This window comes from Lampetra fluviatilis, chromosome 81, assembly GCF_964198595.1.
Source record: "Lampetra fluviatilis chromosome 81, kcLamFluv1.1, whole genome shotgun sequence".
Lineage (NCBI taxonomy): Eukaryota > Metazoa > Chordata > Hyperoartia > Petromyzontiformes > Petromyzontidae > Lampetra > Lampetra fluviatilis.
Genome location: NC_136355.1, coordinates 552,877 through 565,325, shown reverse-complemented (window position 1 = coordinate 565,325; position 12,449 = coordinate 552,877). Strand labels below are relative to the sequence as shown.

Here is a 12,449-nt window from a genome sequence, read left to right as displayed (position 1 = left end):
TCCCAAGTCAAAATCATCGGAGCTGAACACGTCGGAATAGCTTTACAACAGCGCGCGAAGCGCGGACCGTTGTTCTCCGGTCAGGGATGAATTCTCCCCGCACAACTCGGCAACCCAACGATCATCCTGCCCCGCAGGCCCCGCAACCCCCCCTACCATGTCCCGGCGGCCCCGGTCGTCATGGGCCGTGAACGCGGTTGTGGCGTGAGCCAAAACCGTTCCGGCCGGGACGCTAACATTCTCCGCACTCCCATTCAGCACTTGTAAAAACGGGGGCTGGCCCGGCCAGACAATCGTTTGTGCCCCAACTAGCGCCGAGCCACCCGTTATAGCCGTAGACGGCGATAACCAAACCCCCGCCGCTCCCTCAACGCCAGGTACTGGCTTCCGATATCTCAACGGGATAAGCATCTGCGAACCAGGTGGAATGTCAACAGATACCTCGGACAGCGCCTGTATCTGGCAAACAGGGGCAAGAACGAAATTTTTCGCCTCCCCGGTAATTCAATGCCATTTTGATCAACTCTTATTTGAATGGGAATTTTTGCCAGGAAATCGGTCCCCAACAAACAGGGTACCGCGAGGGACCTAGAGATCAAAACGGTCCCTGAAGCCGACACCCCCCCAATCGATATGTTTGCGTCCACCTGGCCCACAATGCCCATACTTCCCCCATTCGCCGCTATGCACGAATCATAAACCGGTCGCACTCTCCCCGGCGGAATGCCCAAGAGATGGAAAATGACGTCCGAAATAATGGTCGCGGACGCACCGGAGTCCACCAAAATATGCACCTCGACCCCCTGAATAGAACCCGGTACAGTGGACGACCCAGTAGCGGCCGCAACCACCCTCCGTGCCAATCGCCGCCATTGCGTCAGCGAGCGACACGGGTCAATCGGCGGCCCCTCGTTGTTAACGATACACGGACCGCGCGGCGATGGTGATGCATGAGGTGACAGGCCTTGCCGGGTGTCTGATGCGCACCGACTTGCCTGTCCTGGATGGTCCTTTCGCGTGACGTCCGTGGTCGAGGCCTCCTGCTGGGGTGGCCCCGGAATGCGAGCCCAACAATCCCTGGTGAAGTGGCCCTTACGGCCGCAGCGGAAACACTCCACGTCGTTTCGGCACGCGGCACCCCCTCTGTCCCGACGCTCCCGCGCCGGCGGCCCGGACCTCGGCCCCGTTCCTCCCCGAGCAGGCCACTGGGCGGAGGCGGCCGTCAACTCCTGCGGACCCTTGTTGTCAGGAACGTAGACAGCCTTCTTAGGATCACACCCCGTAGCACCGCCTTCGACGATGGGGTCCCCCGTCCAAGCTGACACCTGTTTCCAGCGTCGGAGATTAAATTGAGCATCCAAGCACTTAGCCGCAGCACGGGACGTCAACTTAAGATGGCTGTACACCGGCATGGGGATCCCCAAGTCTCTAGACAATTCCAGCATCTTGCCCAACACAAGGGGTTCCAACAAATCCGGATCCGTCTCGGGGTATGCTGCCATCGCCAGTTCCAGAACGGCGCCTCTGAAAGCCACCGGCGATTCTTTGGGCGCCCGTTGCCGCTGTACGAATCTACGATGGGCATCGTCCGGAGGCTCGTATGCATCCGTCATTTCCTCGAAGACACCCTGCAGCATCCTCTTCTTGTCGGCCTTGATGGAGCGGAAGAACCTGACGGACTCGTCGTCGAGAAGTGTTGGTAGGACTTCCAGGGCCTCCACGTCCGTCCATTTGGCGGATCGTACAGCCGCTTGAAAACGGCAGGCGAATGCGCTCCAATCGCCGCCGATGGAGAACTTTTTGACCGTTGTTAAATGACGGCTGCGGGTCCTTGCTCCGCCGTCCTCCGCCGATGGTGACTCACGCGGCAGCGACAAGATGGCGTCACTCTGCAACGTGTGCAAGATGGCGGCTTCCCGCCGTTCCTCCTCGGCCATGCCCAAGATGGCGTCTTCGTGCCACGTGGTCGAGAGGGCTGATGGCGACGGCAAGGCCCCGGCAAGCTGTTCCCCGCCGGGCCTCCCCGAAGTCGTCGCCGGCGTCACGAGGTAGCACAACTGCGCCAACACCGTCTTCAGTGCCTCCAGTTGGGCCGCCACCTGTCGCCATCCTTCATCAGCGTCCACTCGCGCGGATGGACCCACCGAAGCGGCCACGTCCTGCACGCCCGGACCACCACTCGTCCCAGCGCCACCGCTGGAGGGAGGTCGTCGTCAGAAGATGCTGCAGAAGATGGTGCAGGGACGTTCTTCCTTCTGAGCTGTTTTGACATGCCGTTTCACTTCTGACACCAATGTAATAAAGGACTCTTTCTCAATGTCGATCTCCGTTGTCCTTTATTTGGGTTCGTAGAATCTCGTTCACACGGCGTCCTCGCTCAGGCCCGCGTCTCTCCCGACGATCACTCCACAGCCACTCTGCTGCTCGTTCTGCAGCCTCACTGCTGCTCCGCCCTGCAGCCACACCGCTGCTCCGCTCTACAGCTTCACTGCGGCTGCTCCGCTCTGCAGCTAGCCTCCCACCGCCCGCTAGCCCTCTGCGTCCTGACACCGATGGCTGACGGTGCCGACGTCTCCCACCGCGTGGCGACCGCGCCACTCTCCCCGTACTGCCCAGCGTGGCCTCCTACCGTTTCACTCCGTCTCAACTCCCCGAACCCCTTCCGGTTCTCTCCCTAAATCCTCTCCCCAACGTGATCCTAACTACTCCCTCTCCTCACGTGACCCAGACTCCGCCCCCCTCAATCCTTGCTCGCATTACAAATAGACTGGATCCACAGCTAATGGTCTGAGCAGTTACAACAAAAAATACCCCATTACTAAGGGAGTTCCACAAGGCTCTGTGCTTGGCCCTATCCTGTTCTCCCTCTACTTGGACAATCTCAATGTCATGTTTTTATTTGGCTCCTCTACTCCTAGTTTGCCTTCATGTAAAAAATTGTGTCTCTGGACTCGCATCCCATTGAACAGGTCGATAACTTTATGTGTCTAGCTATTATATTTGACGTTAAACTGTTCTTCAAGCCACGCGTCAATCATATAGCCAATATGAAAAAAATATTTGAAGTTGGATTCCTCGAGATAAATAAACACCGTATCCCACCTCTGCTCCATCTTTTGACAGCCAAAGCCACCATCCTTCTCATCTTTGACAATTGCAACAATCTACCAACTAGCCTCAAAACAGCTCTCTGTCCTCTGCGTTGCCCATGACGTCGCCTATAGAACGCATTATTACCACCTTTATATCACCTCAAATTGACCTTCTTAATCCTAAAATTCGTTTAAAACAAATTCCCAAAGAACGAATGGACATCCTAATTAAACTGATTTCCAGCTCCAACATGAAACGTACTTCCCTGTATCCACAAAAAAATGCCACTGTTGATACATGTATTTATATTATCAGCCATGAGTCCTGTGTGCTAACCATGGCACCATGGAAGAATGCCACGTCGCAGGTAATCGGTGTGGAATTTATGAGACGTAGGAACAGGTGGGACTGGTAGTTCCACATCTCTATCAGGGTGGGTCCCACGTGACCTTTACCCAGCAGTTTAAGTCGCCACAACACAGGTAGTCTATTGGCAGATCCCGGGCGGCGTGGTAACGTGCGGGTAACTTCCACCCCTTTTTCCAAGACATCTGACCAGCGTGGAAGAGTAGACCAAGTACCCTCCCTCTCGAGAGGGGCTCTCTGGAGCGCCCTCTGGTGGAGGTCTCTTTCACGAGAAGGAGGTTTGCATCTTTTTTTTCAGGACAGGAGAGTCAGGTGAAGTCACAACCACGACAGCCACTACCACCATCATCACCCATACTGCCACGATCACAATTATTACCAACACCATCGTCATCGAGTTCGGAGGGTTCAGTGTTAATCATTTAGTTTCATGGAGGCAGATCAATGTTCCCATAGGGTTCTGTGCGAATCGCTGAGGCTCGTAGAGCCAGACTAAGGCTTCCATAGGGTTCAGAGTGAATCACCGGCTAAGGCTCGACTAAAATTCCCAGGTTGTTGTCGACAAGACAAAGACTACCTCGAAGGTTTATCTCACGCTGACAACATGAACACTGCTGACATGATATCCATGCAGTGCTTAACCCGTTGTGGTCACCTTCTTACAGGTGCTGCAAAGAGCTGCGGACGTCGCCCAGTCTCCACTCCCAGTGAGTAACGACGCTGCGTGTCTATCGACTGCTGGATCACTACCCTCACATTCAGAATTAAACACAAAGCTCGAGAGAGGTAGGTGCTTGTAGGAGTCTGTAATCCAGCAGTGGATTAACCATGGCTCTAGATGTTGATGGGTGCGCAATTACCCTACCCCACCTCCCACAAAACGATCAGTCAGCCACTCTGTAATCTCAGTAAATTTCTTCATGTGTAACGAAACGAACGCTTTAAGAAATGTAAAACAGTCAAACGGCGGCCAAGGGCTCCTCTGTTGGGATGGGGGGTAATGGTGAAGGAGCAGAGGTCTCACTCGGAATCAATACGGCGAAATTATGTTTTTTTTTTATCGGCCTCGTAACGCTGTGTGGAAGCTATCAGTCTATGTTGATCTTCTCGGCCACAGTCATGCGCTCAGTCAATCCATGACACCTGGGTCAGTAGTGTGACCTGCCAGCGAGTTGTTGACACTTCACTTAGCCTAATAGTGCACCTAGCCTGGCACACGCACCGTCGCAAATTAAGGTTGTATTATGCACTACACTTATCGTTTACGTAGCAGTTGATGTTTTCTTTATTGATTTTATTTGAAATTGTGGCGAGCTAGACCTTTCAGCGAGTTGGCCCAGGGCTCCATTATTAATCCAGCTATCCAGGATTTCAATATATTTTATTTGTAGGTGTCCTAGGGGTTCACACACTGTGCGAAAAACCCATTAGGCCAGCGTTTTCGGCTTGTCTTCCCTGCCCTCTGCTGGTAATGATGAAGGACATTCATGATAGGGGGTAGGCCCGGGTAGAGCTGTGGCCAACAGGCAGAGCCATCCCCTGTTCACCGCAGGGGGCAACCAGGATGTCCTCTGGCCTCTTCATTATGTAACATCTTCTATGACCACGAAGTATGTGCAGGTGTCCATGGCTGTAGCCGAGGAACTTCCATCTTGTACACATTCTGACTGATGCCTGGGTCTGGTCACGCACAAACTAAATGCTTTTCAAGGCAAATGGGGAGCACAGCAGCACCTTGCCTTGATGTGCCTGCACTTGGTGGCTGTGCTCATAGAACTTACTTCTCTCTCTTTGACGAGTTTTTAATCTGACAGAAAGTTGTATTGTTGTAAACATCTATATATATAAAATCGCAAATCTGTCTGTCTGTGTGTGTGTCTGTCTGTCTGTGTGTCGCCGGACCATACGCAGTTTCATTGGACGAAATGTGAGGGATTTGCGAGACACGATTGGTCTGTTTGGTTTTCCACGGCGGTTGCCCTTGACAACGGGTAGCGACGCATTCGCTGCGGGGTGGACGCCATTTTTAATTCCCGTTAAAAATATGCGCACGCATTAACACGCGACTCTGAGGTAAATTCATCAAAGTTTCACGTCCTCTTCACTCCCCCCCCCACCCCAATGTGTGCAATTACTATTATAGGGTCGGTAGATAATAAAATTATAGCGATTAGACAGTATTATTGTAGCGCGGGGGGGGGGGGTAACGGCCCCAGTACCCAGCCTCAGCCGGGTGGGCAATCTAGGCGAGGCCGGAGGCTCTGCACGGTACTAGGCCTCGACACCCCACCCGTGTCAAGCGACGACTTTGTGGTATAAACTCGATATACCCAGCGTTGCCCGGGGGGAAAATACATTTAAAATCTTCTGAAAACTTTCAAACATTACATAACAATGAAATCTGTGTATATATGTAAGGTTATTAAGAAATATATTTTTCACCCGGGCAACGCCGGGTACTTCTGCTAGTAATAATTATAATAACGCGCCTTTCCCTAGGCAATGTCTGGAGAGGAAGATGAGGAACGCTCAAGCCAGGCCCACGATGAACTTGCACGAAAGCTCAGAGACGTGGGTCTTGACGATGTTTACTGGAAACAGAAACTGCGCGATGTTCTGCTAATTTCTAGTGCACAGACGCTGCTCCACCTCGACCGGCAGGGATGCAAAGAACTGGACTCGCATTTTCGTAAATTGTGGGAAAAAAAGGCGTTTTATAAAATGATTGGCATTGATGCTGATGATATTGTGAGTGATAAAGAGGTAATGAGCTTGGCTCGTATACAAACGTATAATATGTTGCCCTCTGTCGTGTCTGAGAGAATGAGTGAACCAGCCCAAGCAATGGGAAATTCTGTATCAGGACATTGTGGGTCAGATGAGGAGATTTTACGGAATGCATCTGGGGGCCTTGCTCTAGAGGGAGTGTACATGAGTGGGAAGTTGGAGGATAAATTAGAGAAGAGAAGGAAACATTTGACAATCCCACAAACATTCCGGTTAGTGGATCTAGTCCACACGCCTATGACAAAATACCACGAGTTGATTTTTTTGAGTGAAGAATCTGCGTTCGAGAATAGAACTGTCTCAGAGCAAGGTTGCGTCTCTACCTTGAGTAGAGAACCAATCTCAATGCAAACCAAGTCTTTGAATCTTAAGGAAATGCAAAATATCCAGACTGATCATTCCAATATTTCCAGGACAGACTGCACGTACCTGCCATTAACCTCCGAGGAAAAAGAGAAACATCTCACATGCATGAAATCCAATTTGGATGTAACCATTGGCACCGAAGTATCGAACGTGGTGCAGGTCCATGATGGAAGCGCCATTCATTGTGGGCGGATAGAAGTAAGTTTGCAATCTCCTGTTTCTGGGACTGCATTTGCTATTTTGCAGACACGGGAATTTGAGAGTAAAACAAATGAGACTAAAAGGTTTATGATTCTGCTTGAAAGGCTGGACCTTCACAAATACTACCCCAAGAAAATGTACACTGGGGATGTGTGTGTTGTTAAGTCAGCAATGTGTACAAAACACCCACGCACAGAACAAGAACTTGCCTCTTATTTTTTGCAGAGACTGATAATGGGTGACTATGAAGCACGGTATGTTCGTATTCAGAGTGAAAATAAAAGCAATGAGACCATGAATAATAATGAAAACTCTAATTACGAAGACTTTTTTAAGCATAATGATACATTGAGTCGTAGAAAGGGGCTTGCAACAAACACTCAAACCCACATTCACCCCATGGATTTGCAAATGACAATTTACCATTGTGGAGAAAATTTCGTGAGGCAGTACCTTTACAACAAACTCTCATTTTGCCAGTTTGCACTGCCGCTTTTAGTTCCAAATCCTTGTAGCTCAGAAATAGAATTCCCTCTTTGGGCATTCCGACAGATCAACAAGAACTGGAAATGCCGTGACACATCTACTAACACCCTGCAAACCAAAAACTGTGCAATTGTTAATGCAGACACTCCTCTAGTGTCCTTCATCAGATTTAGTGAATCGCCCACATCGAAATCTCAGATGCTGAACTCTCTGCTCAGTAAGCAAAGACATGGCGTTTTCTTTCATCGGCACTGCAAAGGCAGCAACAAGAATGGTCTCCTAATGGAAGGAGTCACAGAGGTCGCCTGGTATTGTCCAGGTGGGAGGGATGACGACGTCTTCAATGACTGCATCGCGTTCACAAATCTGCATGGAGATGCGAGACGGCACAGAAAACAGGTGCAGTTTCTGCACGAGATATCCTCTATCAATGTGATACTGATGTCAGATCGTGATCACAATGATGAAGCGAAAATAATTTTGCAAGAATGTCTGACTTCTCCAAAGCCTCTTGTTTGCCTTTGCGCTGACCGAGAGAGAATCGAGGGTGGAAATTCAAGGGCAAAAGTGAAAATTGCTGTTAAGAACAGAAATGAGGCCGATTTAATGGATGAATTGAAATCAACTCTCAATAATCTTTTGGCCATTTCAACACAAACGATCAACCTCGATGATTGCTCAAACACTGCCAGACGGCACGGCTTCACAGTTGATGAAGACGATGAGGATTGTGAAGAAGGAAAGTCTATGGCAGACATCTTACTGAGTCTTCTCAAGGAAAAGCCACTGTCGTCAATGAAAAAGACTTTTCTGCCTCTTCAAGGTAAATTGTGGCATAAATGGTGCAAGAAAGACAAAGAATTAACTCGCTTGAGATGTAAAGTTGACCAAAGCATTGAGGAATATAGGGACAACATTTCAATGGAAAAACAATCACTACTTAGAGCCCAGTATGTCAAAGCATTTCCTCTCAATCATGTAATGAGAACATTGATTGAAATTCTGCAGCATCAGCCAGACACAGTAAAAAAATACTTCCTGCATTGGCTAAAACTATATTTAGATAGGCTGTCTGCAGAGTCCTTATCAAAACTTCATCTGCAGTATGACAAGGCTTGGAGAGAAATGGTAAAGTCCAAGAGAGAAAAAAATGATAGTAGTTTACTGGTTATAAAACAAGCAGAGCTGCAAAAAATATCACAAAAACGTGATGCCTCTTATTTTGGAATCGATCACCTTTTCAGAGAAGTTGGCCAGATCTACAAAGCGTCACAGACACGGTACGGCGCTGACAAACGCTCAGCTGCTTTGCCAGGCATCGCAGCAGATTTGATGCTCTCTAGGTTCCCTCTTGAACTCATGGACGGTGACGCCTCGCATGTCCCTCTCTCTTGGATCAGCTCAGTTTTGGACAATGTGATTGAGAAAATTGGGAACAAAACTCTGTTTGTCCTCTCCATACTGGGCTTACAGGGCAGTGGCAAGTCCACGCTGCTGAATGCCATGTTCGGTCTCCAGTTCCCTGTGGCTCCAGGGAGATGCACCCGTGGCGTCTACATGCAGTTGGTGAGGGTGGAGGAAGAGTTAACCACAGAGCTGGGATTTGACTTTGTGTTGATAGTCGACACAGAAGGGCTCCGAGCGCCAGAGCTATCAAATACGTCACCCACTCATGACAATGAGCTGGCTACGTTTGTGATCGGCCTTGGCAACGCGACTGTGATCAACATTTTTGGAGAGAATCCATCAGAGATGCAATACATTCTACAGATCGCTGTGCAGGCGTTTCTGCGAATGAAGCGGGTGAAGTTGTCACCGAGCTGTGTGTTTGTCCATCAAAATGTAGGAGATGTGACCGCTCAAGACAATAACGAAGATGGCAGGAGACGCCTTCAGGAGAAACTCGATGAGATGACGCGCTTGGCCGCGCAGCAGGAGCAGTGCGATGTTGATTCTTTTGACGAGGTGATCAGGTTTGACGTGGACTCCCATATCCATTACTTTGCTCATCTTTGGGAGGGAAACTCTCCAAGTGCTCCGCCAAATCCAAGCTACTGCCAAAATGTCCAAGATCTTAAACGAATGTTACTCGACATTGCTAAACGAGAACGCAACGTCTTGAAGATATCCGAGTTCAACGCACGCATTCAGGATCTATGGACGGCCTTGCTTGCAGAAAACTTCGTGTTTAGCTTCAAGAACACCCTAGAGATCGCAGTTTATAGCAAACTGAAAGAAATGTATGTAAAATGGACTTGGAGCCTGAGGAGTCATCTTATTCAAGAGGAGAATAAGCAGCATACTATCATTAACAACAGTACAGACACAACGTATGATTTGACTCGGTCAAGCGTTGAGCAAACGGTTTTTCCAAAATACAACGAGATCAGCCAAAACATTGAAATATATTTCAATGCAGATGATACTGAATTGTTGAGTCAATGGAAAGCTAACTTCGTAAAGAGATTTGAAACAATTAAGGATGAGCTTGTGACTGATACTTACAAAAAATGTAGTGATCTGATGAAGAAAAAGAGTGCTCGGATCAAGCTGGATCAAAATAGATCACGCTATGAGGATCAACTGATGAAGAAGAGCAAGGATTTGGCTTCAAAACTGAAAACTGCCGGACGGAAAGATATTCGATTGGAGAAAGAGTTCGATCAGATGTGGGAAGAATGGACCGATGAAGTGAAAAAAAACATTATTCCACCTAGAAAAGTGGATTTTAGACGACATGCACGAGAAGCACTGAAAGAACATTTTAAAGGTGAAAAAGATTTATTCACTAAATTGACGAACATGCATGCAATTGAAGTGTTCATGTTTCTTCCTCACGAACATGTTGTGAATAAACGAGGTGTTTTTAATACGTTAAAGAATTTATGGTACACTAATCGACAAGATATTGAAATTATTGACAAAATAAAAGAGGATGCAGAAAATGCAGCCGTGAATTTTTTTAAAGATCTTGAGCAACGGAAGCTTGGTTACAATGAAACCAATATACATGAAGTAATACAATCTGTGCTGACAGTTGTAGATGCTGGTATAAATGATACAGCTTCTAAACGCAATGTAACAGTGAAGCTCACAAATAGGTACAGGCTAGATTTAGTAATACATATTTTGGCCAATGCTGAAGGGAGGTTTCAGAAAATACAGAATGATTTCCAGAGGGCAAACGATCCTCTAATATACCTCAACAGCAAGAAAGAAGATTACTTTAACAGCTTTAAGATTCGATGCAAAGGAGCAACAGACACCACCATCTTTGCTGAAACTTTGTGCAGAAAACTCAAAACATTCGTGCACCAGGCAGTCTGTGACAAAGCCAGCCTTGACATTGCAAGCAAAATGACATCAAATTGTCCGGCATTCAATGGCAATCGATCAAATTTAGAAAACTACATCATGATACATTTAGCAGGAAGAGAAGATTTTAAAGAATTCAATGAATATATTCAGAGACCAAAACAATATTTTCAAAGCTACATTAAAGAACGTGTTGAAGAATATTGCTCAGCAAACGAAAATAAAACAATTCGTGAAATATTACGATCATGTCTTGAGCTTTACAAAAACGATGTTTTTAAAGCGATTACTGATGCAACAACAGCTGTCCAGAAAACCAAAGGCGATGCATCATCGTGGCTGGATGAGTTTAGTAAACAGCTTGGTGACAAAATACATGTCCCAAGGCACAGTCTGGTTAGAGCTGACTACAAAGACGTAGATGACATCGGCTACTTTAGAAAAGAACTAACCACAGCGATGACAACCATGGTGGCACAGTTGAACAAAGATTATTCGAAAGCATCCTTAAATGATTTAGAAGACGTAAGGAACACACCTCATGACATGCTCTGTGACCAGATGAGTGGGTGCTGGGTGCAGTGCCCATTCTGTAAAGCCATCTGCACAAACACGATGCCCAATCATGACGAGGACCACAGCGTTCAGATTCATCGGCCACAGGCAGTTACAGGGAGGCATCGTCGTGAAACAGATAATTTTGCGATAGCTATTTGTACGAGTTCAGTTGCTAGTAATCAACTGTTCGGACTTTCAGAAAACGACAAGACAATACCATATAAGGATTATCGTACAGCAGGGCCAAAATATGCAAGTTGGAGCATCACGCCAGACTTCACCGTACAGCCATATTGGAAATGGTTTGTCTGCAGATTTAAGTCCGACCTGGAGAAGCTTTACAATATGAAATTTATAGGCTATGGTACCATTCCAGAGGGCTGGACAACAATTACAAAGGAAGAGGCAATGCAGACTTGCAGAAAAAGTAATTCTTAACACTATTGATACGTTAAGAAATGGGAACAATTGCTCAATTTGAACTCCGTTTGTGTTTTACTTTTATGTTTTATAAATACTTTTTTCTACAGTAGCCCATTGAATCTCTAATTAGACAACGGTACCTTAAGTGTATATTCACAATTTATGGAAATGGTATATCTGTTGTGTTTTCTCTCATCGTAAATATCATAATTAACAATGGCGTAAGACTGAATTGCAGTAACTTTATCATTGGGTGGCACCATTTGGCCAATACATTGTCATAGATAATGTCAGTTAGTCGATAGAGATGATGTTGATGAATGTTGAGATTAGTCAACGTAGGGATGGGACTTTAGATATTTGATTGCTTCGTGCTTCGAAAGGAAACCACCTCCACGTTTGCCAAATTGGAAGAAAACGCTCTGGAATTTCAATGAGTTCCTTGTTGTGTTTCAGCATCCCAGGCATGAGCAAATTGCAAAAATTACTTTGTTATCTAAATGTTACGTGAACATACTTGCTCTCTGATGACCACACTACAGCCACAAACCTCAAACATCGTGATTGATTATTTAAGCGCTATCCAGGCTTAACCTGCTAATTTTCTGAGATCAAAATATATGAACGTAGTCCTACAAGATGCGAAGTGAAAACACAGGAGCCTGCATTGTAATGATAACTTTACTGCAGGGCATTGCATAGTTTAGCAATTATGAAAACGTGGCATTGTAACATTACTAATGTGTAACTTGTTTTTGTCAAAATCTGAAGTTTCCCATTTCTGATTGTCCCGTTCATAATGACACAAACAAGACGAGTAAATACTCACTCCTTCCTTTCCCCCCATGATGCAC

The 12,449-nt window shown here is 47.0% G+C and overlaps 3 protein-coding genes across 3 annotated transcripts in view; 2 read left to right on the top strand and 1 right to left on the bottom strand.

The window, feature by feature from the left end:
- The window catches only part of LOC144953701 (interferon-induced very large GTPase 1-like), a 261,650-nt gene that overhangs the window by 173,913 nt on the left and 75,288 nt on the right, over positions 1–12,449 (bottom strand).
- On the top strand, positions 5,962–6,872 carry LOC144953691 (interferon-induced very large GTPase 1-like). Its single transcript, XM_078884250.1, has 2 exons — positions 5,962–6,715; positions 6,859–6,872. Exons 1-2 carry the CDS (start codon positions 5,962–5,964, stop codon positions 6,870–6,872), a joined length of 768 nt encoding a protein of 255 aa, XP_078740376.1.
- On the top strand, positions 6,985–12,065 carry LOC144953689 (interferon-induced very large GTPase 1-like). Its single transcript, XM_078884248.1, has 3 exons — positions 6,985–8,378; positions 8,442–9,616; positions 12,052–12,065. Exons 1-3 carry the CDS (start codon positions 6,985–6,987, stop codon positions 12,063–12,065), a joined length of 2,583 nt encoding a protein of 860 aa, XP_078740374.1.

Excerpts from the sequence above, each read along its gene's own strand:
- LOC144953691 (XM_078884250.1), top strand. The coding sequence starts at position 5,962 with ATGTCTGGAGAGGAAGATGAGGAACGCTCAAGCCAGGCCCACGATGAA.
- LOC144953689 (XM_078884248.1), top strand. The coding sequence starts at position 6,985 with ATGTGTACAAAACACCCACGCACAGAACAAGAACTTGCCTCTTATTTT. Across the intron at positions 8,379-8,441 it reads TTAGATAGGCTGTCTGCAGA|AGAAAAAAATGATAGTAGTT; the intron begins GTCCTTATCAAA and ends AAAGTCCAAGAG.